Below are 27,795 nucleotides of genomic sequence, written 5' to 3' on the forward strand. Positions count from 1 at the left end.
AACAAAACACAGTTTGGAATAAGACCAAAATAGGACTAATACCTAATAGTCGTATTTACATATAAATCGGAATCCTAAACTTGTCGGAATAAGACCTAAATGGTCAGAATCAGGCCTAAACTGCATTTTACCTAATCCCAAACCCGCCCCTAAGTACATCACTAACTCCCCTACTAATTTTAACTCTAACCCATTTTCTAACTCCATTCATTACCAATCTGCATATCTGTTATATTTCAAATTTTACAGTTTTTCATCGTAGGCGAGCTTCATTCAATGTATTGCACGTAAAGTTCATTACAAGGCCCAACAAAACCACACGCGCATGAGAGATGAGACTAACATACAGTTAAGCTCAGGCGTGGAATCTATAGCGTCGATGAAGTTGAACTTTCCTTAGCTGGTCTCTGCAAGATCCACTTATGCTGGAGAAGTTGCTCAACCGTGGGACGCTGCTCGGGGTCAGGGTTCAACGCCCTCTGGATGAAGCTCGCCACCATGCGGCCGACTTTTCCTGCCACTTTTGAAACGACGATGTTCCGCTTCTGCATTTCAACCATTTGTCTGAAGTGAAAAAAAAACGTTTTAAAACGAAATTATTTGATTTGAAAGTCTGTTTTTGTGATTTACCTCTAATATGTTTCTTCTGCATTTCAACCATTTGTCTGAAGTGAAAAAAAAACGTTTTAAAACGAAATTATTTGATTTGAAAGTCTGTTTTTGTGATTTACCTCTAATATGTTTGTTTACCTAACTAGTGGACTTATTGTTATCTGTTTTATGCAAAAAGTAACACAATATTTTCATAACCACACAAAACACAAAGAGGCTGTTAAAATAGTACGGGGACTTGCTTCTAAACTAGGGGTCGGCAACCTTTTTCTAGTCGCGGGCCAAAACCAAACTCAGAAAGGTCACTGCGGGCCGCACAAAATGATAACAAAGAATTGTGTTATTGAAGCGTTAGGTTAACTGTGAATCAGACGGGCCTCGGATATATTTTGCACTTAAAAACGTGTTTAATTGCATTTATAGAGGCAGTAAAGTGTTGACGCAAAGCGCAAAAAAAAAGGGTTTGTTTGGTTAAAAATTTGAGTTCACACGTCGTCATCCATACTAGTAATGAAAAGTGTAATAAAACTACTTTTGGGGAACGCGATAACATCTAAAGTTAATCTAGCTGAGTGTTTCTTAACTATTTAAGTGAAGACTAGCCTGGCGAGCGAAGCGAGCGCGATTTTTTGGGGGGTATACCGGTATTTCTTTTAAATTTCTTGCAAGTTTTTATTACATTATCGAAAATAAAAAACGTTAAAAAATATATGTCTTATATTTTTTAATACGGTTTCCGTAGTTGCGTGACGCACTTGGCAGCCTTCCACAGCGCAACGGTAAATAATTTCTGATCTAATTGAAAAAGGCAGCATCAAAACGTTAAGAAAGCGGTCGTAGAAGACGTAGAATTATTCGCAATTATGTCTAGTTTGTCAAAGAGGCGGCGGGCCGGATAAATTACATCGGCTGGCCGGATCCGGTCCGCGGGCCGTAGGTTGCCGACCTCTGTTCTAAACTCTTATCGCTTGCGACACACACAAAACATCAAAATTAAAATTCGGGCACCTTTTACAAAATAATAATACCTTAAGTTCTAAAACGAAACTTTTTATTTCAAACATCATTTTTGTGATTTACGTCTAAAAAGTTTTGTATACCCACCTAACGCATCGTTATGTGAATTGTGCCTTCGTCTGTTGTGGCATTTCTAAATAAATTTGTCTAATTTGAAAGACTTTTTAGATAAAAGTTTTGTATTGAAAGTTACTATACCACAAACGAGCCTTCAGTGAAATTTATGCATTTTACCACGTATGTTTCACCGATTATCATATCGTTTGTGTGCTCTCAGTTTTATCGTTTGTACGCGTGTTGTTCTTTTCACCCTTTCTTTGTCACTCACGTAAATTATATCGCCTTTCCACTTTTGCACCTCACCTTTTCGCTTTATTTCATATCTTATCACGTTTTCCGTTGGCACCTAATAATTAGTTACCCACTGCACTTACAACATTTTTCCTCTTGTTGCGGTGTGAATGTACGTCTCCAAACTACTGCAATTGGCGTTTTCTTTAACGTTGGTCGCTTTTATTGTTTTACGCCTTATATTATTTTATCCAGTGTATGTTTTTTTAATACAGTTTAAAGGTATTTGGTGTAGCGCTGAGCATCCGATAGGCAGTTAAGTTAAGCCATACAACTGAGTACAAAATTACGTGGGGAGCTTTTTTTTCACAAAAATATTTAAAAGCTTTGGCCTTTTCGGTATGTCAACTTGACGTTCTATTACCTGACGTTGGTATCGTCAAATGGCATCGACCCAAAGGTGGTGATGAAGAATACTATCCCTAAAGCCCAAACATCGGCTAGGGTTGGGTTGTGCTGCTTGCGATCCAATATCTCCGGCGAAGCGTAAGCCACAGATCCGCAAAACGTGCTCGAACAGTTCTGGAACAGGTTAAGGTCAGTGTTTTAAAGACTTAAGTCACTATTTTTAAATGACTTGACTTAACTTAAGTAGTTTAGGCAAAATGACTTGACTCAAGTATTTTGACAAATAGCTTGACTTGACTTGACTTAAGTCTGTTGGACAAATCACTTGGTTTGAAATGTAGTGTTTTCACTAGGCAGTGTTTTATAAAATTGCTGTTTTAGGGTATTCCACACTAAGCAAGAATATGAAATCGTACAGAAGTAGGTAGCATTGTGAACTTTTCAAATATTTCTTTATTCATTTGCGTAATATGTTAAAAAATAATAAAGATTTTTGAAGAGTTCAAAGGGATATAGCTACTGTACTCCTTAGTGACAATGTTGAAAATGAATAAAGAGTTATTCGAAAGTTCAAGATGCTACCTATTTCTGTATGGGGTTTGATATTCTTACTATACGTCTTACTACAACCTCCAACCATTATGCTCCAATGTTTATTGTATTCCACACCTGTTCAGGAACTGACCCTTCGGTCTTTGCATCAGGCTTCGAGAACCTTCTCGCAAATCCAAAGTCGCATAGCTTAGCCACAAAACTGAGCCCAGGTCGCCTGTGTGCGCTCAGATCAAGCAGAATGTTCTCACACTTTATGTCTCGGTGGACGATCGAGTTGGAGTGAAGGTACTCCACTGCTCGACACACGTCGGTGAAGATACACCGGCAAGTCGCCTCGTCAACTGCCCCTTTGTCCTGGAATTATAAAACAGAATGTTGCAAGACTGATCTAAACCTGCTACGCCCCACCGCGACCTGTGCACTGGGGCCTGGCCCCTTACCCCATACAGTTGCCCGGCGGGTCGCAAACGCTTGAGTTCTTGTTGTTTGCGAAGGTTTCTGGTCAGATATTCTGCCTGTCATAACCACAACTAGAAATTCCAATCAAAAGTATATTGTAACAACAAGTGGCTTGTTTTGCAGAACGTGAGAAAACCGCCCGCAAAACTGACAGTTATAGATTACGAGATTAAAGGTTACATGTCAAGTTTGAAACGAGGCGAACTAAAGCAGGAAAACTCAGGAATTTTACACACAGCAATACGGAAAACTTTACATCATCAAATAAGATATTATGTAACTGAAGAAAATATTTGGCAAACGAAAGCTGTAACGCGTAATCTAAAACCCTATTTATCACATCGTAAAATCACTTAATGAACTCTAAGATTTGGCTTGTGGCAGTTAATCAATTTGGGTGTTTAACGTGTTGATAAACACGTAACACTACCACGTGTGTGACTTGGGTCCAAGTCTGCCCCTTGGTCCTACAATTATAAGAAAGGGAGTTTTAAAGCCGTAACCGGTGTTGTGAACAAGAAAACATTAAAATCCCAGTCAAGTCAATTGAAGAGGACGAATTTTCCTGAAACAGGACGAATGGTCTTTGGAGCATAATGGTTGGAGGTTGTAGTAAGACGTAATAAGAATATCAAAGCCCATACAGAAGTAGGTTGAATTTTGAACGTTTCGAATAACTCTTTATTCAGAGTTATTTTGCTATGTTGAAAATCAATAAAGAGTTATTCGAAACGTTCAAAATGATACCTACTTCTGTATGGGCTTTGATATTCTTATTAGGACGAATGGTGTTTTCATGTACTATACATATACCAAAGTCAATTAAAACCAAAGTTAAATTGGCAAAATGTTCACATTCGATTGTTTTAAAATGTGGCTAAAATGTCTGGATTTACGCCAATGTTATTGAAAAAATAAAGTTCCAGTCAGTCATTTTGAAATTACTTTAGTCTCCAGCCAAGTATTGTAAAAAACTACCTGATCCTTTGTCTGGCAATTATGAGACAGGATGTTTCAAGCAGACTTGAACAACTAGATAATTCTAGCTTGACAGATCCGTGCATAGTTTGACAGATCCGTGCATAGCCCTGGATAATTCTAGTTTTCCAATTCGAAGAATTAGAGCAAAATGCGGTTAATTTTAATCTAATTTGTAATTTGCTTGTGTGCCCTAACTTGTTGTGTTTCATTAAGAATCTACACGAACAGTCTTTGTGTAGTATTTTAGTTTATTATGGCATTTTTTATATCTTACCTCTCTAAGAACCCAGTTTAAGCACTTTATTCACACGTAACTTATACTCTAAGTAACAATATGTTAAGAGAATAGTCGCGCCCTACTTTGAATCTGGTCTCGATTGACGTAATTAATGTTCTGAGATGTTTTTCATTTTATAATGGCAAATAACTCTGTTTTGTTATAGTAATTACCGATATTTTAGCAAAATGTACCGCCGACACATTTGATACTAAATGAAGTCATAATTGCTATGGTAAAAAATGGCAAAGGAATAAGTTACTTTTTTAATATGCAATTTTCGAAAAAAAATAACGTTTCAGAATAGAAAATACGTATTTAAAACACAAACAGTGGCCTACCTGAAATGCTTTACAACTAATTTTTAATTGGACGAGTACTATCTTTTGGTATCTGGCATCTACCCAAATTATATGTCTGACAACATTGCCTAAGTAATAAAAAAAATAAAAATGAAGCAAAATTAACGGACCTCCGTAGTCCCACACAGAAAGCCATCGCAGACTCACCGAATCTGACGAAAAAATGATGCAAGCAAGATGGGCTAGAAAAACAACTAGCCTAAATCACATTTGTTTACTTTTTGGCCAACGATTACGGCTTTCGAATAATTAGTACACCGAAAGCTATCGCAGATTTACCTGTCGATCAATAATGCAAGCAGGACAGGTTTGCAAAACAAACAGTCTGCAGTGAGGTTCGAACACACGACCTCCGGTCATACGCCTGGATTTCAGTGTAGGCCTACCAATGATTAGGCCTACGTAAGCCGTAATCGTTGGCCAAAAAGCAGTTTCTTAAGGGCTAGATCACAGTTGTTAACACGCATGTGTGTGTGTATGTTTCATTAAACCCCTAGTTCTAAATAGTAGAATACCATTAAAGTTTTCTACCTTGACGTGGTCTAGCAAGTCTCCGCAGTGCATAAACTCCGTTACTATGAAGACAATGGAAGGTATTCTGGTCTGGAAAATCTCGTATGTCTTCACGATGTTTGGGTGATGGACCACCGAGAGGACATCAAGCTCTCTCGGAAGAAATCGCTGCCGAAAAACCTCAGGAGTTTCCTCCAACGAAATCACCTTGATGGCAACATCACGCTTCATCACAACAGAACAAGCTCTCTGAAAAAACGGTATTGTCAGTGTTTATTAGGTGTGTTTTGTTGTCATTGTTTTATTGTGTGTTTTGGGGGATCAAAACGGTCTTACAAATTTATCCAACGGTCTTTTTAAAACTTGGCCTATTTCTGCTATTAGGCTACTAACAATCATTGGTCTGCTTCGCCTGTAGCGTACTTTAATAACGTTAGTATATAATTATGTATCTGTCAGACACCAACATGTTTTATACCCTTAGAATAGGCTACAGTGTCTATAGCTGTATTAGCACTAACATGAACTTAAAAACGTTTCTAAAATTTATAGCTTTTAGCCCTCTGGAAAAAAAATTTGGAAAACCACTCGGCTCCTTTAGTTAAGAGTTATAAAAAAGTTGAGCGTATTTCTACTTACACTCTGTGCTAGCTTAGGTTTGTAGTTTTGCAAGTTACTTATTTTTTTGACCAACTTTTTTCACTCCTTTTATAAATATCCGCGTTTCGCGTTTGGAAAAGACTATTTGAAATATATTTAGCCGGTTTTGCCTATGCTTATAATTAAAACAATTAGCTTAACCAAAATATTACTTTAAATGTAGTTATCAAATCTTAAAACTATAATGAAATATAAACAACACGTTATTCTAACTAAATGCATCTTATTTGACCCCTGATTGGTGTTAACATTTTGTTGTAAATGTACAACTCCAAGTCTGTAGGTTTCACCGCATTAACTTAAAGCTGTAGAGAATTCAGCAAAAGCAGTAAACTCGTCAAATAACTGCATAGTTTATTACCTTAACTTTGCTGTATGTGCCTTCCCCTGCAGTATTCCGTACAATGTAACCTCTTCCACGCAAAAAGTCGCTAGAGTTGTACGTTTGCTGTTTGGTCTGACTTCGGTGAAAAATGTTATCACCGGAAACCGCTTCTTCGGCCATTTTAATTGCAAAAAGTAAGTTTTTAAAAATATAAAAATGATGCAAAAGCACCTTAAAGGGCAAAACCAAGAGACTGTGTTATGGCCTTGTGACGTAATAAACAATGCAAAGTAAATGTATTTGCTCTGAATTTTAGTTTTTATTTTGTCAATCACGTCTTGTGAAAATATGACTGAAAAAAGGTAAGGATTACAGTAAATATTAAATACAATTTAGTTCAAAGAGTTTAGAAGTTATACAGCTTTGCAATACAATAAAAATTGACTGTAACAATAAATTAAAAAAGTTTATATTATAAATTTTAGGAATCAGTGTTTAGACACTGTTTTCAAGTTGATTAGTTCAGTGTTTTTGCCAAACTGCTTTTTTGTGGAAAAAGACTTCTGGTGAAGTTATTTTGCAAGGTTACCTGGTTGTGATTTTTTAAGTTGTTCAATTGCCACAGCCATAAAATGGGTTTCATTAAAATAGCTTTATGACCAAGCCCATAATATGGTAATTACCATATTATTTTATGGGTATAGACTAATTTCAATATTTCTATGCCTTTATATAATTCTGGCGATGTTTTAAAACGTGATAGTTTTTCGCATAATCTCCATAATTTTTTCATAGCATAAGGCATTTTTGGTAAAATATTCCTAATTTTTCTACAACTTTTTCAAAAAAGCTTTGTTTACTGGTACTTTTGTTAAATATTATTGTTTTGCATAATATGTTCTATGATCCTTCACATTTTTCAGGTCCTTGGCCAACAACTTTGGGCTTCACGCCCTCGAACGAAAGACTGGTCAAGTTGACCTTCACAGATTGGTGACAGACACAAGGAAACCAGAGACAGACAAACTTCCGAGCGATCAACAAAAAACAGATAAAACTATTTCACAAATCAAGGTATAGACATGCTAGCGAATCGCAACTGCAACATACTAGAATACGTTTGTATGCAGTGTTGTACACAAGCCATTTGTAAAATACCTTAAGTCTAAGTAAAGCCATTTGTAAAATAACTTAAGTCTAAGTAAAGCCATTTGTAAAATAACTCAAGTCTAAGTCCAGTCTTTTTTATTTTTCCTTTCTTTTTCTCGCCTTAACTAAACGCAATATACAGCATACAGAAAGCAAATTGTTTAATGTGCAAAAACTAAGATAAAAAACTCAAATTTTACAAAAAAATGCTGATTGAAAACCTCTCATTTCAAGCCAAGGCATTTGTCTAAAATACTCAAGTCAAGTCAAGCCGGTTAAAAAACAGTGAATTAAGTGCAGATAATTGACTCACAACACTGGTTGTGTTTTTGCAAACTTGTCTTTCGTTCATGAAAAGCTTAATTTCCAGTGTATATTTAGAGTGTAACAAGTAATTAGAGTCATTGTAATGGCAATACTTCTGTGAAAAGAGTAAATGTGATAAAACTATTTTGCATTGGCGGATTTATAGGGTTGTCAAAATAGCAAATTAAGGGGAAATGGATCATACGAAATATTATTTCATTAAAAAGATAATTTCAGCCGCTTTTAATAATTTGAGTATTCTTCATGAAGTTTAAATATGGTTGACATACTAGTCCAACAACAAAATATCAACTATAAACTAACTTTAAAAAAATGAAGCAACTATAAACTAACTTTAAAAAAATGAAGCAACTATAAACTAACTTTAAAAAAAGAAGCAACTATAAACTAACTTTAAAAAATGATCGTATGACGACTAGTATAGTTGGTCTTGCTAAATTTCTAACATAATTTGGTTTATGCACTACTGAGTCTAAATCTTCCTTCTCTTGTATAACAATAACAACTTTAACCAATTTTGTTTTCTTTAACCGTAGCTTTTTATTTATAAAACAGGAGCGACTCAGGTTCAAGAAAGTGCGAAGTTTCTTGGCTAGAAAGCGCAAGTTCTCAGATAAATCAGCCTCCAGCAATTCCTGCCAATCCTTCATCGAAATCGGGGCCAGTGGAGAATCAAGCTCCGCAAACGAAAAAACTCCGGTAGGTCGACAAAATTACTTTCTGGATTTGGCCTAGTTAAATGTGGAAATTTATGACTTTCCAGGATTTTGTTTTTCAAACAGGAAGTTTCTAATTTTTTTTTAGTTTTAGTAGTTTTTTTGACGGAAAAAGAGTTGAGGTTGTAGTACGACGTTGTAAGTAGTAGATGAAAATAAGTAAAGAGATATTTGAACATTCAAAATGATATACGTACTTCTGTTTGGTTTTATTAGATTTTTTACTATGTTGAAAGTTTATGTTTAAGTAGGCAGGATTACAAAGTCGTGGAGTAAGTATGAGGTTGTCATTATAATTTACTCCATTCGGAATTTATAACATCTTTAATTTCCTATTAAAGCTTGGTTTTACCAATGAAACAGCCTTATTAAGACATAGATGTCACAACCATTAACTCTTAGTTTTGCTTTTGCTTTTAAATCGTGATACAGTTTTGTAGTTCAATTAAGTTTTGTAGTTCAATTTTTTAACAGAATGCTGACAAAAAAACAAAAATTTCGAAACAGTCTTCAATCGAGACACCTGGTGGCAAAGGGAAGGTTAAAAAGATTCCGCTAGATGACGCTACATAGCTGTATGTGCGTGTCAGATTGAGTTTTGTGGAACTATTACGAAGATCAACTGTTTTTGATCATCGCTTTCATCATTTTGAGATTTTAGCTGACTATAGCTTAAATAGAAAGTATTAGATAGCTGAGATGTGTATGGTTCTGTTTTCAAAGTGTTAATAGACACATTTAATGACAAAGATATACAAGAAGCCGAAAAATAGTTTCTGAAGTTGATATTGATGGTCGGATATGTGATAAGGAAACCTATTTTTTTTAATAAATAGATTGATGAATTAAATTTCAAAATAATTAAGAAATATTTCCCAAAAAGTATAATAATAGTTTGAAGTTTTTATTTTACAAATAAACTAATTATTTAGCAAAATGTTTGATAAACCTTGTTAAAGCGAAATTAAAAAAAAAATTGCGTTGAAATTCTATAAATACACTGATTCAAAGTCTATTTATTTAAAAACGATTATTTAGCTTCACTTGAGACAAGCTACGAAATCGCAAAGGTGATTGTAGTCAAGGTGTTAATTGTGTTGATTTTGTGTTTGCAACGCAGGAGCTATTAATAAGTGACATATTTCTAAACAACAATTTGCTGAGTACCACACAAGGCAGTTTGAAGGGGTGTAGTACAAGACCACAGCGGAGTCGCAAATTACAAAAATTTAGACAAATTATCTTTCGTGCTTGGCTGCTTGTTAAAAGTAATATTATTGGAAACTTTTGAGATGGGTTAATGAGGTAGCATTATGTTCAGTATTAGACAAATACGGCAATTTACGAAGATTTTATAGTTTTGATGTTTATATTTGGAAAGGAGTTCTTTGTAGATTTTTAGTACCATTAGATTTTATGAAGAGGATAGGGCCGAATTGACAGCATACATTTCTGTTTTACTTTTAGGAAAATACTAACCACATAAAAGTCGTGTGACATATTTGTTGTAGTTTGTGCACAATTTGGTAAAATCGGTTCGATGTTTCTATTATATCGAAATAATTTTGAAACAGCAAAAATCGCGAGAGTAGTTCACATTAATGGAGTTGTGTGAAAAAGATTTCGCTGTGCATGGAAGTTTTATTAATTATCAATACGATATACTATAAAAATAGAAACTCTAATAAAAACAGGTGCGTACAAAATATAATTAGGAAACATTAAACGCTTTAAAAATGAATTTGACAAAACACCGGAGTTTTAATAATCTTTAAAGTCAAGTAAAAGTTAGTTTCCACAGTTTTAGACTAAAAAAAATAAAACATTTTTTGTTGCAAATTTTTATGTTCTCAATGCACAAAATAATTTTGTTAGTTTACAAAACTTTGTGTTTTTTTTGTAGTTCAAAGGCATTTAATTGTGCAGTTGAGGTAACTTCTTATAGTAGGCTGAAGAAAACAGGTTATGCAATGGGTAACAAGTGGACCTGTCACCAACAGGGTTGTGGGTAAACACATTAGCCGCGTTGCTATGGCGACGTTTGACATAACGCACTTTGGCATCTTCTAGCGGTTATTAAGCAATGCAAACAAAACGAGACGATAGCTTTGCTGTACGTTTTGTAAAACGCGGTTGAGCTTTGGCGGTTTTGCACGTTGTAGCGACAATTGGGAGGAATAGAAAAGTGCTATTTGGTCGCTTTTAGATTATGTTTAATATGCTGAAAAAATTATAAAGCTTTTAACAAATTCATGGTCTTAAATATTCCCACATCTAAAATATGCCATTGGGTTGGAAAAATCGTCGAAAGGTAAAAATTGTTTTTTGCTCAAAAATGAGAAAAATGTTAACAAAAATGTTTTTCGTCTCATAGGTGTTACAGAAACAATACTTTCAAATGTTGTATCCTATTTGCGAGTTTTTTATTAATTTTTTTCTCCATATTTTTTAGGTAAAATTAAATTTAAGGGCAAAAATTGGCCTCTATCGCATATTTCCCACTTCTCTGTTAAAGTAGCTTAGAGAGTTCTGTAAGTTTTACAGAAAACCGAAAACACATCTGAAAGCCTTACTTTTCTCACTGAACCTTATTATGATTTACCGCGTAGCGGCGCTAGAGTATAGGTAGTGTAATGGAAGCAATTTGACTTCAACAAATTCACAGGTTTATTTTCGGCTGAGTTTCAATATGACGAGAAAGACACACAGCTTTGTTTGTATCACAATTAAGGATGCCCGGTATATGACAACTCATTTTGATATTGATATTTTAGCCAAAAAGTACCACGATCAGATACGATACCAAGTGACATATCGAAAAACGAGAAAAATTAATAAAATCAAAAATTCATGTTTTTTACAGTTATTAAACCAAAATTTGCTTTAGCGCGAAGAAATTTAGTTACCTTTAGTTGTCAATCTGCCATTTTCTGATAAAATTACCTTTTAAGGGAGCCGGGTTGGAGCGTAGATTGTGGCCGAAATTGCTATAATAATTTGATACCATGTTGACACCGATGCCACTCTGGTTTAGACGATTACCGATACTATATGTTATCGGGTATCGCCTCCTGTCCAATATTATCGGACAATCCTAGTCTCAATGCAGCTAGAATGAGAGTAATAAGACTAAAATCACTTTTTGGTATTTATTGAGTGATGTTCGATATTTCTTAGTTTGTGCCGATTCTGTATACGTTAGGTAAAAATATTGCGGCTGTCATACATTAAACGACGTTATTGCTTTGATCATACGAGAAAAATTAATAAAATGGTGACGTTGTCAACCAAAGAATTGCAATTTTTATTCAGTTTAGATCGGAGACTACAGATTTAATCCACAAATACTTGTTATCGGATCGGCACCGATACCACCCTAGTATCGGACACGAACCGATACTAACACTTGGCATCGGGTATCGGATCCGATCCGATATTATCAGAAACCACTTTTTGTTCTCTTGTTTTAAACACACGCCCCATCCTTTGTGTTTAACCACACTAAAATACCACTCTTTTTATTTGGATAGTAATAAGATGCTGCGAAGAAATTATAGGACTATAAAAACTTGCCTAATGAAGAAATGGCGCTCTGTAGCATTTCTTACATAAAGGATAAACAAACAGATGTAAATAAAGCCTATCAAAAAATTTACTCTCCTTAAACCACAAGGCAAGGCTTGGTGAAAAAACTGAAAATTTGTAAAATTAGTAACGGGGCCAGTGATTTCTTCCATTTTTGCTACGGCAGATTACCTTCCAAATTTTGTCAGCACTTCAAAAAATCTGTTGAAAAAATAGCTTAATTTGTAAAAAAATGGCTCGAGACCCGTTTTCTCTAACCGCTTAATACTACTCTATATTTACTCAGTCCTTTGTGAATGCTTTCTCGAATCTCTTGAAGTCCACGGCTACGCGAAGACGCTGATTGATAAATTGCCAACGACGCATAATTAAAGGAAAGATAATAAAGAAAAATGACAAAGCTGTATTCGTTTGGCTGGTTTTAGTGAATACCAACAATCGTTTAAAACAGCCGTAATAGATTCAATTTAATGATTGTGTACTGATTGTTTTTAATGGAATAAAACTACGGGCTTTCTTTAGTAATTTCCCACGCACATTGGTAGAAACAGTGAAAATTCATTATTTACTTTGAACCAATGGGTAAAGTATAAGCCAAAAGGTCGCTACGGTAAAATAATTTTTTTGGGTACATATAGAATTAATAAAGTTACCTGCATACTGACTTAAAAACCTACTCTTTAATCTGTGGGTATTATATCAAAGGTGTAGAAAGATACAAAAGTAGCTGAAATTTTGGTTAAGAACTCAGTGAAATTTTATTTGCTTATTTTTAAGGTATTTGTTTTTTATTTATTTTTCGTAATAAACGTAAAAAAGTTTGATTTATATATTTAATTCATTGTAAGTAGCAAAAAGCAGGGTGGTACTTTTCCGTTTTAAACTGAAACAACGTTTTAAGCCAAGGATTCAAACGATTCAAAGTCGCGATTTGTGCTTAAAAGGTAAATTTAATAAAACAAAAAACAGATTTTATTTCTCGTTTAACTAACAACGTCGTTTAGTACTGGATTGGCCTGCTGAATTTTTGCCCAAAATATCGAGTATAGTTAACCAAATTAACACGAAGAAGCAAACATCCATAATTGACATTCAGCTACATAGTATTTTCTATTTTTTTTTTCACTTTTCTGCACCTAGTTAGTTAATCGTTAATCACTAGATACATGCTAATTCTAAAATCCTGATTAAAAGCAAATTATAAAATGCTGAAATCCATTATAGATTTGATTTACCGCACGGTGGCGTAAAGCGTCTGTTTGCTTTGGCGCGCCAGAATTTCGACGAGAGAGAGAAAAAATGGAGAAAAAAGCGCCGACCTTCTTTTCGGACGAGAAGCTCGTTGAAACTAAAAACTAATATTTCTCGAGTGGTTTTCAAACCCGTATAGATGCGGACCGCATTTATTAATTTCTCCGTCGGACCAGTCAATTTCAGTTGGATACCTTGTATCAGGATGTTTTTATATGTCAGTTGAGAGCAGCTATATAAAGCGGAACAAGTTTAGAAAATGTTGGCCTTTGCTTAGAGTTGGCAAACCACGCGACAGGAAAACTGTGAGAAATAACAATCGAAAATGTGACGTAACAATGCCAATGAAACCCGCGAGATTGGAGAATTCTTTTCAATGAACTTAAGTAAACTTATTGTTGTAAACAGTTTAAGCTTTATTGAAGGTTTCTTGTAATTTTGGCCTTACATTTTCTGTTAAGTCGTGTTTTTCAATGATATTGCACACGCAATGTGTTGTTTAGAGCCTGAAAGTTTAACAACTTTGTGTAGGAATCTAATATCTGCAGAAAATTGTCACTAACTGTATGCATCTGTAACCATTGACAAGAAAGATTGGCCTTTTTAGTGAGAACCATTAAGAGAAGTGACTTGAACGCCGTGAACACACCATACTGAGCATGCAGGTTGTTTGGCAGTGGAAATAAAGTGACCTACAACATCTGCGAGAGATTTCAGCTTGCGCCAATTGGATTATAAACGCAAGACCTGAAAAGATTTGTGAAATTGCCTTATTATGGATGTAATTTATTCGCGACGTCTGGCAATACTTGTTCTATGGATTATTTTGGCCGAGGTAAGCGCTCCAATTTGCGGTAAAATTATAACATGTCATCGATCTTAGAAATCAGCAAATTACCTAATGATTGTGTAAAACTTTTTGTAAGTAAATAGTAACTTTAAAATGTTACACTCGTATAATTTAACAATATTTACGCAAATTGTTTTAATATTTTGCAGCTATTGGTTGCAGTAAGACCTAGTAAGAATATCAAAGACCATACAGAAGTAGGTAAAATGAATAAAGAGTTATTCGAAACGTTCAAAATGAAACCTACTTCTGTATGGGCTTTGATATTCTTTCTATCTTTAATTAGTGTGACTTAGTTTTTACAGATTTGATATTAACTGTATAAAACGGTATAAAACGACTGCGACTGAATTGAGATGTTAAGGTATATCAGATGTTGTCTAAGGATACAGTTCCAGCATACGCGTGGCTTAAGCTACACTGTGGCTTGCACACTTAACTGATATTTGCTCCAGGGATTTGGTAAAGTCCCGGGCGACCAACAAATAGCGATGTATCGCTCCCAATGCTGAAAGATCTCGTCCGCAGTTAGTCACTAGACTGGTAAACTGGCGTTCAAGCCACGGCCCTTTAACCAATTCAACCGCCATCCTAATATCGCGTGCCCCTGTAAGCAGCTAAATCCGGCTGCTGGCTGTTTATTTTCGTCACCGCGCTTGAAATGTTTTGTCGCGAAAAGTCACCCCGTGTCCTTTGCTGGACAGTTACAGCGGCGCTTTGCTTGTTTTAGGAAGTCACTAATGGCCGTTTGAATTTACAGATGTGTCGGGCAACGCAAAACGGATTTTTCGAGCTTCAAATTGTCCGGCTGCAGAACACTGCCGGTGAGCTGAACAGTGGCGAATGCTGCGATGGAAAGCGGCAAGGAAACGGTATTTGCCCTGCCGATAAATGCGACACTTTTCTGCGCCTTTGCCTGAAAGAATACCAGATCAGCGGCAGTGACAGCAGCTCAGATACCTGTACTTTCGGCTTTACGACCACCTCTGTGCTTGGCGGAAATTCGCTTAGTGTGGAGCGGCCAGACGACCCGGACAACCCCGGTCGTATCAAGATCCCGCTGCGCTTTACTTGGATGGTAAGTCGCCGTTTTTGTTTAATTTGATTCCCACTGCTGCAAACTGTACATTTGCGCTGCGTTGATGGACGCGACAGGCTACTGTTGTCGAGACAGCCCCTTTGTAGTTTGTAATGCTTGCATTTTAACTTTGGCGTTCAGTTGGGCTTCCTAACTTTGCCAGCTCTTGAACTACGGCGTCGGTTAATCTACTGCATTAAACAGCTATAAAATGTTTGAAATAGCAATCACTATACGCTGGAACTCGTAAAACAGGCTACCAAAAGCCCATGATCAAACGCTATAATACCATTTCAATTTTTACAACGCTGTGAAATTTTAAGAACTGTAGCGCACTGTTTTTGGTTTCCTATTCCGGGCAAATGAGTTTAGGAATCGGGTAATTGCGATGAGAAAGATTTTCTGCGGTTTTAAGCCTTGAATCACAAGAAGGCGTGAAATTGAATTTACCGCTTGTCGCTTGCTAATCAATAAAAATCTCCGGCATTTAAGCAAATCCCTAGACTCAGAAAGCTGTAAGCGTACCAGTCTGTGGCGTTTAGTTTCAACAAGCAGAATGTAAACCCTTGTTGTTGTAAAAGACTTTTGTGCTCCGAGAAACTAATTCGGCGTATAAAGGGATAACACTAGTGACTGCACATACGGCATCCGGGGACCCTTCCACTTTCACAACCGGCAACTTTAAGCGTCGCACTCGAGAGGAGTTATTCTTTCACGTGCTCGTCTCGCCCTATCTACTGTGACGAATTCACGGCGAGTGCCGTACCCTAATTTTTCACCCTCAGTCCGCGTTTTGCTAAAGTGTCCAACCGGGCATTTTCCGTCGAAAAAGCCACGCGATTTCGCTGGAGATAAGGCGAAAGCGTAAAGTGCCCTTATGTTGCAACCAGAAGGCTGCCAATGGGGGCTGATTGAAACAAGATTGCTTTCTGTGTAGTCGTTTATACGCTGCGCACAGAACGGTCGCTTTCTTATCGCCGGCCACAGTCCGCTAATTTCAACATCAAGCACCCTAGCGTCAGACTTCAAAGCACCATCAGACGCCAGCGCTCTGATAGTCCTAATTAAAAAGTCACATTAGTATCGCTTTGTTCGCCTCACGAAGTCTTTACTTGCACGGGACTGTGCTAGGTCACACGTGCTATGTGAAGCTCTAGTATTTGGCTGAAGGCCTAGTTGGCCTTCTGTCACAAATTTGAAATATTCTGAGTCTTGCAATTTAATCCAATCTAATTATGTCGAATAATTTGCTGTTTTGTAAAAACAGTATTTGGCAAAGTTACTGTAAGGAAATTAGGCTGTCTTAAACATAACGATATAAGTTTCTTTATTAACGTTTGATGAAATCGCTGTTTTATAAATTCAGTAAAAGTTGTTGTAACAAAATTTGAGCAAATTCATGTCTAACAATGTAAGTCCACATAAAAGAGTTTGCCAAAATCACTGATTTGCGAAAACAGTATTTGGTAACATTTTCGTGGGGAAATTTAGGTGGTTTCTTACTGGCCTTGTAATTTTACCTTTTACCCATAAGCTGTTTCAATCAAATAGCTCCCGATGTGGTTACTTGTGTATTCATTGAACAACGTCGAAATCCAAAACTCAATCACAGCAGATTTGACGCACGCGCTAGAGTTCTGTTTATACAATTGGTGTCCGGTCTTCGCGCATTTGCCCGGCACTAAACTATTGTTTACGTTGCTCATTAGCAACACCAGGACACGTATCAGCAAAGCGGCGAAGGCGTTGCTGCTAATCTATTTGTATTATCACGCCTTGACGAGCGCCGGCAACTATAGCGCACAGTCCGCCCTGCTATTGTTTGTAAAGATTTATGTCCAGTTAATTGACTCCCTTTTTGCTGTCCAAGACTCCAGCTTGCTTTTTGCCAACCACAGGTGACTTTTGCCCGTTTGTTTATATTAAGTTTGGTCTGCACAGCTGTGTGTGCGTTTTCAACGCTGTAACTTCGCAGCGCGCAGATGTAAATATTTTGAAAGCCGCAAATTATCGACACCTCGCAATACACAAATCGTGTGGCCAGAAATTTTCGCACACCTGAAAAGGTCAGGTTTAAAGCCTTTGCTTTTGTGTTATTTCCCAAATCAAGCGTAAGAAACTATGGTTTTTGCGTTTAGAATGAAATGTGTAGAAAAATTGCTTTCAAAAGTTAGTATTGAATGTTGGGCAAACTGAAACACGTGAAGCTGAACTTCAAATTCGCCGTTTTCATATTAACAACGGATTTGTCAAGATTTTGAATTCTCAATATAAAATAACGCTCCTGCTAACTTTGAACTACACAGACGCGGAGTTTTTGTGCAAAAATTCGACTTTTCCCGCGATAAGCAACGTGACGGTGTCACGGTGCGGCGTATCATCGCGCGACCTGTTTATTAGCGCACAATGGCCGCTTGTTAGGCAACAATGGGCGACCCAAAAGCGTTGAAAAGCGCGATTTCGCTGCCCTAGTCGAACAAGCGTCGCGACAGGGCTACGGTCACGGTGGAACCTTGACAAATTCCAGATGCGTTGAGACATTGTTAACTTGCCTTTCCGCGCCGTTGCCCCAAATTGATTTTCGCCCCCCCCCCCTCGTTTTTTCGGGGCGACTTGTTTCGGCATTGTGACGTGATAGGAGAGAGCGCGAGCGCGCCTCTGTTTCGTCACGCCGACTGACCGCATGTGTGCAACAAGTGCCCTTGAGCCAAACCGCGCTTTCGGACATTAGTTCTGCTACAACTTGGGAGGCTTGTTTAGAAGCAAACGGCGCTTTCAAAGTTTCAATGAAAAACCACTATGCAGTCTAAAAGCGAATCCAACAAATCAAGGCATTCCTCCAATCGAACTAAGCTCGTGTAAGTGTCGTTAAGTAACAAAAAAAAAAAAAAAAAAAAATAAAACAAAGAAACATATAATGGCTTCAGGTTGTAGTTGAATGCACGACAAATTTTGAAGCCCATACACAACTAAGTTGTATTTTGTGATGTCGAAAATGAAAAGAAACGCTTTAAAACAAATTCTTATTGAAAGTCTTCACCGATATATTAGAAAAATACACAAATTTCCCCTAAAACGCCGTACTTTTATCGCCTTTACCCTGGCCTTTGTGCCATCCCTTGCCCCCTCTTTGTGACCGCAATAATTACCCATCAGCCGTCATTATTAACGCCGGTTTAAAAGCAGTTAGAAGTTCAATAGGGCCACGTACGACCGGACAAAGCTTACCACTGGCTTCCGCTCCAACAGATAGGAGAGCAGGGTGCGTCAGGTTATTGAATGTCCACATTAGCCGCTCGTAACAATACGCCATGATCGAATTAGGCTCGTAGTGATACGCGGCGCCCCACGGTGAAGGGATATCGTCGACTACTGGCCATGTCTGTTGCGGTTTTCACGCGCAAGCCTGACAAATTTCGCCAGGGCTTACCTTGTGTTTGCATTGAAGACACAAGAAGCGCTTTTTTGGCTCGATCACAGCGCAAAATTTGTCGGCATACATTGCAAGTTAAGTGAGGCATAACGATTTGAATGTGTCGTTGTGACATTGTTAATCAGTGGCTAAACGGCATTTAATTACCACAAAATTTAAATCAGTCGAACAAATATAGTATATATTGACTTAGAGCCAAATCGTTATTCATAGGAAAATAATTCTCAAATAAAAGTTAGCTAAAATAACAAGAAAATTGTTGAGTGTGACAACTATAACTGGAGCTAAAAAACAATTAATAATTGGAAAAGTTTAATCAATCATTTGTAATGGCAACTTGATCCAAACATAAACCAAAAAATCGAAAAAAAATGCGTTTATGGGATGAACGAGATAAAAGGCAAAAGCTACAAAATTGTACCCAAAAGTTTAATTAGTTGGTAAAAAAACGAAAAAAAACACAATCAAAGAATAATAAGTTAGAAAAGAAAAGATAAATTGTTTAGAGTGACAAATGCGACAAGGTAATCCGGAATACACGTTTAGCAATTGTCGCTTGCCCGAAGCATCAGCAGCAGCCTAAATAGCTTGCCAGTGTTACCTGGAAAGGGAGTCAGCTCTAACTCAGACGTTCCGCTTGTCAGATGGGCTCGTCTCGTTTGCTTTTCCCACGGTTCTGTTTAACCGCCCTGGCGTAAACTTCACCCGGGCTTGGCGCGCACCTCTCTCTTCTAGCAGAGTAGGAGCTCCTAAACGTGCTGGCTGAGATGAGCGCCGCTCGAGTTGGTTTGTCGCCTCCCGTCTGTGTTTATTCTCCACCAAGTAAGGTGTTGTTGCTCTTTCGTCGACCGCTTCTCTGCTGCTGTGGCTTTGGATTCGGCCGTGGCTTAGACACCGTAACCTTTTGCCAGAAACCATGACTTGTGTATTTTTATATCCGCCCTTGTACTTGCGCCGGCGTTTATTAGTGACTTTTAAAGCTACTTTTTATTTTAAAGTTATGTAAAAATCACGCAAAGTTCAAATTGAAACACTGTTTTTAAAGTGTATCTGTTTTTAAGCGGGCCCGCGCATTCTAACCCATGAATATCACTCAAAACTATGTTTCTAATTTTAAAACTTACACGATTCAACTTTGCACATTTCATTGAGACTTTTTAACAAAAAAAATCGCAAAAAAACATTAAAAAAACAGCCTTGACAGAATTTTTCGTCGCTCGTATAACTGAGCTATTTCAGTTGCTCTCGAGGAGTAGCGACGTGCGGTGTAATTGCGTGTATCGCATGCCAGGCCCTTACCAAGCGCTCATCAGGTCCGTGTCTGGGCAGACGACTTAATCTCACAGTCGGGTGCGGCTCTTTCAGGTCTGTGTCAAATTTCTCTTCGGCGCTGACAATTTTTTTGCCGTTGCGAGTTGTGCTGCCAAATTAAATAAGCTGGATCAGCGGAAAAAAAGTTTCGCCTAATTTGAGGAGATTTGGGTATAAAAGCAGGAATTTTCACTTTGGTCGTTCTTTAATTAGCGCAAACTAATTAGGAAAACTAAGCTTTGGAAAATTGATGTTGTTATTTTTACCACCGTCATTTTTCCTAGTCGAATTAAAAAGGCTTGTAGCGAATAAAATAAAATCTTGCTTAACAAGAATGATTTGTGAATTAAAGTTGGCCGTCTTTATCAGATTAACATGAATAAAGCAACAATGTCTTTCACAAACTTGATTCTCCATATTTGTTGAATACAAATGCCAAAACACAGTACACTTTGTTGCCAGCGGCCCAAACCGACAAGTCACCTCAAAAACCAAAAGAAACCGCATTTTTTTCGGGAGTCTCAACCTGTGGTTAAATGCGTGACGTCAAAACAATCAGTGGGCCAGCTGTAAAGCCTGAGAAAAGCAAGCAATGGCTGGAGCTTTACGAGCCCCACTCGCGTTTGACCATCGTGGAAATCTTATTGTCCGTCGCCGGCAGTTTTAGGGTTACATAAACCAACTCCCCAACTCTGTGTGCTCTGCCCACACAGGCTAAATTATTCGATGAACGCTTTTTTATGTTGGTGTTATTTTGCAACTCAAAAAAATTTCAAGCTGATTTCGCAACTTTCTAAAACGTTTACCGAAAAAAAAGTTTTTTATATTCGTATTAAAATTATAACTATTTTTAACTTTTTTGGCAAACATGTCAGGTTAAATAAATTTATATATTTGTTTATAAAGTTTAGCATTAGGTTTTTGTGTATCAAAAGACAATAAACAGAACATTTTTTGTTAATCGATTTTAAAACTTTAAGCTTTCCTAGGATAAACTGAGCAAAATCGGTTTAAAATTTCGGTAAAATCGTGGTTATTCGCAAAAAAACGAGCGGAAACCACATTTCTGGTGGAAATTTTCTCGCGAAATCGGAGATAGCACTTGCAGGCCTCAAGTAACACCCTTATCGCGTCCAATGGTGAGAAAGTCAACACTACAGCCAAGCCAGATTGCCTTTTAAACACCCCTCCCCCCTACCCTAGTGTACCGAGCCGCCAGGCACCCATTATCTCGTCATTAGCGCTGATTGCTTATTGAGAAACCTCGGAAAATTCGCCGACTTTTTTCACCGGTTAAGTTTTGATGGAGCCCTTGCCAATGCAAATAGCTGAAGAGTGAAATGCAAACTTCCGCCGATTGCAGTTGCTTGCTGTGGTCGTTCACCACTGGTTGGTGTGTGATTAACGCAAACAAGGATTTAGGAGATGCGCAACCTTTCGTGCTTTTCCCAAAATAAACACCCAACACCGGTTATCTGGTGAAACGCACAACGAACATGAAGCTAAATTGAACAAAGGGCGCGGAAATAAACAAAACACCCAACCCTGGCGAAAGAATGGATAAATGTTCACATGAATATATATAAAAGAAAACTAAACCAACGCTACTCAAATAAATAATGACAAATGTCTGCAAAAAATAGACATGACGCAATAAAACTCTTTCGTCCCTAATGGCTTAATACAAATTATACAACTTTATTGTGAATTTAGGATGTACATTTTTGCCATTGTAGCATAAAAGTTAATAAAGCTTTGTGGTCAAATCCATCTTAAGTTGTCTTATAGTTCCCGCCTTCGCTGCTTAAACGGCGCGGCCAATCTCGCCTTTCCGACTAATAGAATTACACGCGGTGCTGGTTTGTGAGGGGGGGGGGGGCATGCGTAATTGTCTGAGAACGAGGCGCTAAGTTTGTCGTATCGCGTTTCGTCGCCTCCCGAAGCAAAGGAGTGCTGTTAGTGGCTCCCCGGAATCAAGCGAAACCGCAAAACCCATCAGCAGAGCGCAATAAGCTCGGCTTCGATCGAGTTACGCTTGTGTTCAACGGCGGCGTTAAAACTTTCCAGAGCCGCAACAAAAAGCGCTTTTTCCAGCGATTGAAACCGCCTTTGCTCGGTTCGAATTGATTGTAATGGATTAAAGTCGCGCCTGTGTCCTGTTCATCGCGCTTCTGTCTATTGTCGCTCGCTGTAATGCAAGACGGCTTTGCGCGGAAGAAACCTCACGAAAGTGTTACGTTTGGCTTAGAAACTGGCTCCTGCTCGAATAAAGGAACTCTAACGACAAAAAAGCGAAGAATAAAAGTGGATTTGGGTCACATGTCGCATCCCAACCATTCTTCCCTGTTTACCGCCTTCTTTCGTCAGCTGCATTAGCGCGCGTTGTGCCCGGTGTTAAGTTACAGCTAGAGCGCTGGTAACCAGATTTGTCTCAGCCAGTCTTCTGTCAATGCCCTGTCCCCCCTGCTATCTGTTTGTTCCCCTGTGGCCCGCGCATAAATCACGGCTTTTGCACTCGTGAAATTTTTGTGCGAAAACTCGAGTTTCGGTTTTTAAATCCTGTCTTTCTGTTTTACAGCGAACGTACACTCTGATTCTGGAAGTTTTGGACCGTGACAACGTGACAGGTACGTTTAACTATAATCTACAAAAAATATTTCTTTCCATTGTTCTATTTATCCCAATATATTTATGAAGCTTGTAGAAAACTCCGAAGTCGAATTTATGTTTTTGAAATCATTACCTCATTTCGGGATTATTTTTTTATTTCCTAACACCAACTCGCAACTTTTAACGCCAGTTTTATTCTTTGAAGTAAAAGATAAAACAGGCATAAAAATATTGCTAGAAAACAAGCTACTTGTTTAACTTTAAACTCATCTTAGCTCAAAATAGACAAACTCCTTCTCTACTTTTTAATACTCATAAACGCTCTAATCCAGGGGTTCTTAAACTGGGGTCCATGGCCCCCTTGGGGGTACGTGAACTGATTTTAGGGGGTCCATGAAGGCCAAATTAAAGTATTAGTGTATATTTAAGAAGTAAACATTTTTTCAAAAAAATAGTTTAATTAAAAATGAAACGATTTGCCACTGAATGTATTTAGACTCCGTTTTACTTAAATCATCAGCATGTTTCTGAAAGTATATTTGTATTGTGACAAAAAAATTATGAAATATCAGCATATTTCTGAAGTCTATTTGATTGTGACGTCAATTCATGACGTCATTTTTGAAAATTTATTTACTACCGGGGTCCACGCGAAGCAAAAAAAAATTTTAGGGGTCCGCGGTAAAAAAAGTTTAGGACCCCCTGCTCTAATCTAAAATGTACGCGTTGTACCACTCGTTGTACTCATTTCTACTTGCTCTACTCGCAATTAACTCGTCCCTACTCGTTCTCAGGCGACGACGACGGCGGCTACAGCTCCTACTCCGAACTCATAACTCGCCACGTGCACTCGGGTATGCTTAGCCCGGGTCCAGGTTGGCACACAGTAACTCACAGTGGCAACGCGGCGCATGTTGTGTACCGAGTGCGGGTGCGATGCAACCAGGATTACTATGGCTTCAACTGCACCAAGTTCTGCAGGCCGAGGGACACATTCTTCGGCCATTACACTTGTGATAGTAGCGGCAACAAGAAGTGCATGGATGGCTGGATGGGCGAAGACTGCAAAACACGTGAGTCTATTTGCCTTTGGATCAGTTTTTTGTGCGAAATTATGTTAGTTTTGACCAGTTATAACCGTCTGATTCTTGGACCTAATTTTGGCATATGTTGGACTTGACTTAAGTTTAGTAATATTTTAATTCGTAATACTTTCGGTGGACTATCAATTTTTTTAAACTTTAATTCACAAAAGCTTTAATATAGTTTGTTAGGTTTAAAATCACGCAACACACTCACAGATCTACAAACACCTGTATCTATAAATTCGTTCGTCTGGATATTGGGTAGTTAAATTATTCTTTTTGTATTTCCTATAAACGCATACTCTTAAAATGGCTGGAAACCATTGGACTTCAAAAAACTACAGTAATCCCTGTGAAAAAATAAATTCGCATTTAATCTCCATTCTCGATCAAAGACCCCTAACTATACCCCCCCCCTCATAAATCCGCGCCAAACTGGATTTAACATCTTCCCAGCGGCGCAAATCTTTTGGATCTGGGCGTAATTTAATAAAGATAAACCGATTGCGATTCGACACTTTTGCCGGGCGGTTCAGGAAAAAATTAGGGCTGCTTACCAAGTGTGCAAGGCACTGGCAAACAATAGAAGGGCCGCGCTTATCTCTGTATAAAAAGCACAAACACGAGATGACCTAATTGCCCCTCGCCGGCGCCTTAAGGAAGGGTTGCCACGCGCACAACGCGCGATTTTGTTTGCGCATTTTAAAACAACTGAAATGCGCCTGATAACTGTTTACACTTTATAGAAAAACGTTGCAAAAAGTCTTGTGCGAAAAGTTTGTTTTGAGAAGCTCTTTGACCGAAAAAGTTGCACTAAAAGTCTATCGTGTTAAAACAATCTACAGTTTTAAGGAATTTTGTGTAGCTTTAGGTTATCTTACATTTAATACTCAGAGTCTGTCTTTCAAGTAATCTGAATTTCGTTTTTTAAATTAAAAATCAAGTTTGTGCCAAACTTTCAATAATTGTTACACAATATTTACTAGTTCGCAGCATAACGTTCTTCTAATCAAATCTTGCAAGCTGCACCATAGGTTTGCTTGTTTTAATTTATTTCATTTCCACGCAGCGCAATGCAAGATCGGATGCAGCACCGAACATGGATTCTGTGAGAGTCCCAACGAATGCACGTAAGTGACACACATTATGACATCATAATATAACGCGAGCGGCGTTGTTGGCGAATCTCGATAGGCCTAGATGTGACCTGGCTCCGAACTTTGAATGTTGGCCGACGTTTTGACTTTGACTGGTGAAGTCATATTTCCGCCAATGATGCGACTGATGAACTGCAGTTTACAGTTACAGATCTGATTAAAATATTTTTTTGACTTTGTTCCTTTATCTCGCCCCAAGTTTTGTAATTGTTCTGTGTTTTTGAGGTTTAACGGTGGTGAATGTTTTAAAAGTAGTTTTATTTAAATATTTAAAATTAACCTTAGCTGTAGTTGTTTTTATACTTTGATCGACCGTTGAAAAAATTATTATGTATCGTAGCAAAATCAATCGTTGGTCAAATAACGAATTCTGAAAGGCTAGATAACATTTGTTGTGCACCTAGTCCTATATGTTATGTGTAGAAATGTTTCCGTGATAATCAACACAACGCAATTGGCCTGTACGACTCCATGGGGCAGGATCACAGAATACATATTGTGTATATGAATGTTTCAGAATACCAAAATCAATACTTTTTTTCCGGATTTTTCCTCGCCAGTAAAGCTTGTAACCCTGCGTTAAACAGCTAATTTATGCGCGTGAGATTCATTCACACCCCGCCTAATTACAACCCCCTGACATGGCACGACTAGCTTTACGGCCAACTACGGAAACCAGCTCGCACGACAACGTGCTCGCGACTTTGGTACTTGCCGCCCCCCTAGGTGCCTACTTGCTGGCCTTATATTCGGGTCACGGGTTAAACGCGCCTCATATGCCTGGCACGTTAATCGCCGATTGGATATTGGTACTTGGCCTGTTGGAGGATCTTGTTCCCGGGTCAAATTCCAACAGTTGAGACCAGGTTGAAGGTTGTTTTTTGGCCAGATTTCGTGGACAGACAAATATGCGCAAAAGGCTCTTTTAGGCACGTTTTGGCTTTTTTAAAAACCTGCTTGTTTAACTGGCCGAAAAATACTGAATTAGTTTGATTATACACAAGGATCACAGTTGTTGTCCACATATGTTGTATCTTTTATTAGTCTCACTATAGTCGTATCACTGAAAAAAGGGAACAATTTCGTATGCCACCATATTTAACAAGTCACACGGTAGCCTAAAAGCAGCAAAGGCACTGCAGCCTTGCGTTTATTAATCAGCCACCTATATAAAAGAGATTGAAATTTGAAAAAATGACCTCTTTTTCGAAGCGGTCACAGGTACACATTAAGGACCCCCACCCCCACATAATCCCTCTACCCAACATCACGCCTCCTTGTGTACTATCCTGTCGAACGTATCAGTGTTTCAGCGATATTTGTCAAGTCAACACGGCTGTTCAAAACTGCCATCAGATTTGTTTTATTACGGTTCTTGAAATTTGATTTGGGATAAACATATAATATAGGGTAATGATAAATGTTATCAGGGTAATAATATAAAATAAAAGGCTTTACCCCTTCCAATAATGCGGTCAAAATTTCAACTCCGCCTCCGAAAAAACCTAATTTATTGGTGAAATATTATAACATAATATGCGAAAACTTCAAATTTAGTCTAAAATATCCACTTTTTTTTTGCGCAATTTTTTTTATCTTAAAGCTCGACAACGATCTTGGCCCAAACGCTGCGCCGGGACGCCTTCAGTGACGTCACAAGCTCCGCCCGCCAGCCTAAACGGCGCCCTGAGGTAGCGTCGTGCACAACACAGAGTTCGCCCCTCACAATAGCGGGGTCGGTCTGTGTGCATCGCGTTACTTGTTGCCGTTGATTAAGGGGATATTCGGCCGCGTTTTCAAAGTGGAGAAGCGACTCTTCTTTGATCTCGCGAACACTTAAAACCCACTTTACTCCAAGTTTTGCGGCGTTTTCTCTTTATAGTTAGGAAAAAATGCGGTTAAAAATCTCGAAAACTGATTAAAGGGGATTTCGACTGTTATTTGCGCGATTTTTTGACTGATGTGGATGAAAAAGCCACAAAAGCGAAAGTTAAGTAGGCAATCTGGCCACATGTAGAGTTTCATTAAAAACGATTCCAGTTTTTTAAAGCTTGTTCAGTTGTATCGTTTTTGATAAGTTTACCAGTTAATAAAGCCGTTTTACAAGCATTCTTACATAACTGTCAATTTAATTATTTTCGTGAATTTTTTTTTTTTTTAAAAGCGACACAACCAACTAGAAAAGCCTCGCCGCGCCAACACTGTGTAAAAAAATACGGGCCATGGCTTGTAAAAAAGTGGCCAGTTATTGGCCCAATGTTCCGCGGGCCATTTGCATTCTGTCGCGGTTTTCCTTGCTGCTTTGATGTGGTCCTTTTGATACGGAGCCACTTCTTTGCGGCTTGTGTGACAACTTGGCGCGCTCATGCAGCTTGTAAACTCGCGACTGAACAGCTAAAGGCTCGTGCCTATTTGCGTGTTCTCGGGAAAACGAATACTCAGCTCAACGACCGCTTTTTAGTCGCTTAGACTCGCTTACTAAATGACCGGGTCGATTTTGCACGGAAGGGAATATCTCTTTGGTTTGTTTATAGCGTGCGAAAAGCTCTGTTGCTAAAAACCACTCTTCGTCTGAAGTTTAAGCATTTTTTTTTCAGTATTTTTAGATCAGTGTTTCCCGATATTTTTGGCCTACGGTATCGTACGGGTTTACAGAAAAAAGTGATTGCAGCACCCTTACAAGCATTTTCACCGAGTATTTTACTGTAATTTCACAAAAAACTGATTGAAACAGCGCGTAAGGTTAAAAACAATTACCGATTTATTGTACTTTACAAAATCGT

General features: G+C 38.1%; 2 protein-coding genes across 2 annotated transcripts in view; one reads left to right on the plus strand and one right to left on the minus strand.

Moving 5' to 3' along the window:
* Positions 1-368: 368 nt before the first annotated feature.
* LOC146139149 (testis-specific serine/threonine-protein kinase 3-like) lies at positions 369-6,640 on the minus strand. The gene is made up of 5 exons (XM_083391703.1): positions 6,497-6,640; positions 5,494-5,724; positions 2,992-3,237; positions 2,345-2,499; positions 369-564 (listed from the first exon to the last, which is right to left on the minus strand). Exons 1-5 carry the CDS (start codon positions 6,638-6,640, stop codon positions 369-371), a joined length of 972 nt encoding a protein of 323 aa, XP_083247829.1.
* A 7,365-nt stretch (positions 6,641-14,005) lies between these two features.
* LOC146139150 (protein jagged-1b-like) overlaps positions 14,006-27,795 on the plus strand; it is a 74,917-nt gene continuing 61,127 nt past the window's right edge. The window contains exons 1-5 of the mRNA XM_083393122.1: positions 14,006-14,323; positions 15,099-15,416; positions 22,739-22,787; positions 23,565-23,843; positions 24,925-24,985. Of these exons, the coding sequence (XP_083249248.1) occupies positions 14,264-14,323; positions 15,099-15,416; positions 22,739-22,787; positions 23,565-23,843; positions 24,925-24,985 (767 nt within the window). The 5' untranslated portion in view covers positions 14,006-14,263. The remainder of the gene's footprint in view (positions 14,324-15,098; positions 15,417-22,738; positions 22,788-23,564; positions 23,844-24,924; positions 24,986-27,795) is intronic.

Source organism: Ascidiella aspersa, chromosome 6 (assembly GCF_963924565.1).
Source record: "Ascidiella aspersa chromosome 6, kaAscAspe10.2, whole genome shotgun sequence".
NCBI classification, from domain to species: Eukaryota; Metazoa; Chordata; class Ascidiacea; order Phlebobranchia; family Ascidiidae; genus Ascidiella; species Ascidiella aspersa.

What these genes read in the sequence shown, in the direction of transcription:
- LOC146139149 (XM_083391703.1), bottom strand. Translation starts at nt 6,640, where the DNA reads ATGGCCGAAGAAGCGGTTTCCGGTGATAACATTTTTCACCGAAGTCAG. An exon ending in ACTTGCTAGACCACGTCAAG is followed by an intron (nt 3,238 to 5,493) that starts GTAGAAAACTTT and finishes TTATAATTCCAG; the next exon opens with GACAAAGGGGCAGTTGACGA. An exon ending in CAGTTCCTGAACAGGTGTGG is followed by an intron (nt 2,500 to 2,991) that starts AATACAATAAAC and finishes CTGTTCCAGAAC; the next exon opens with TGTTCGAGCACGTTTTGCGG.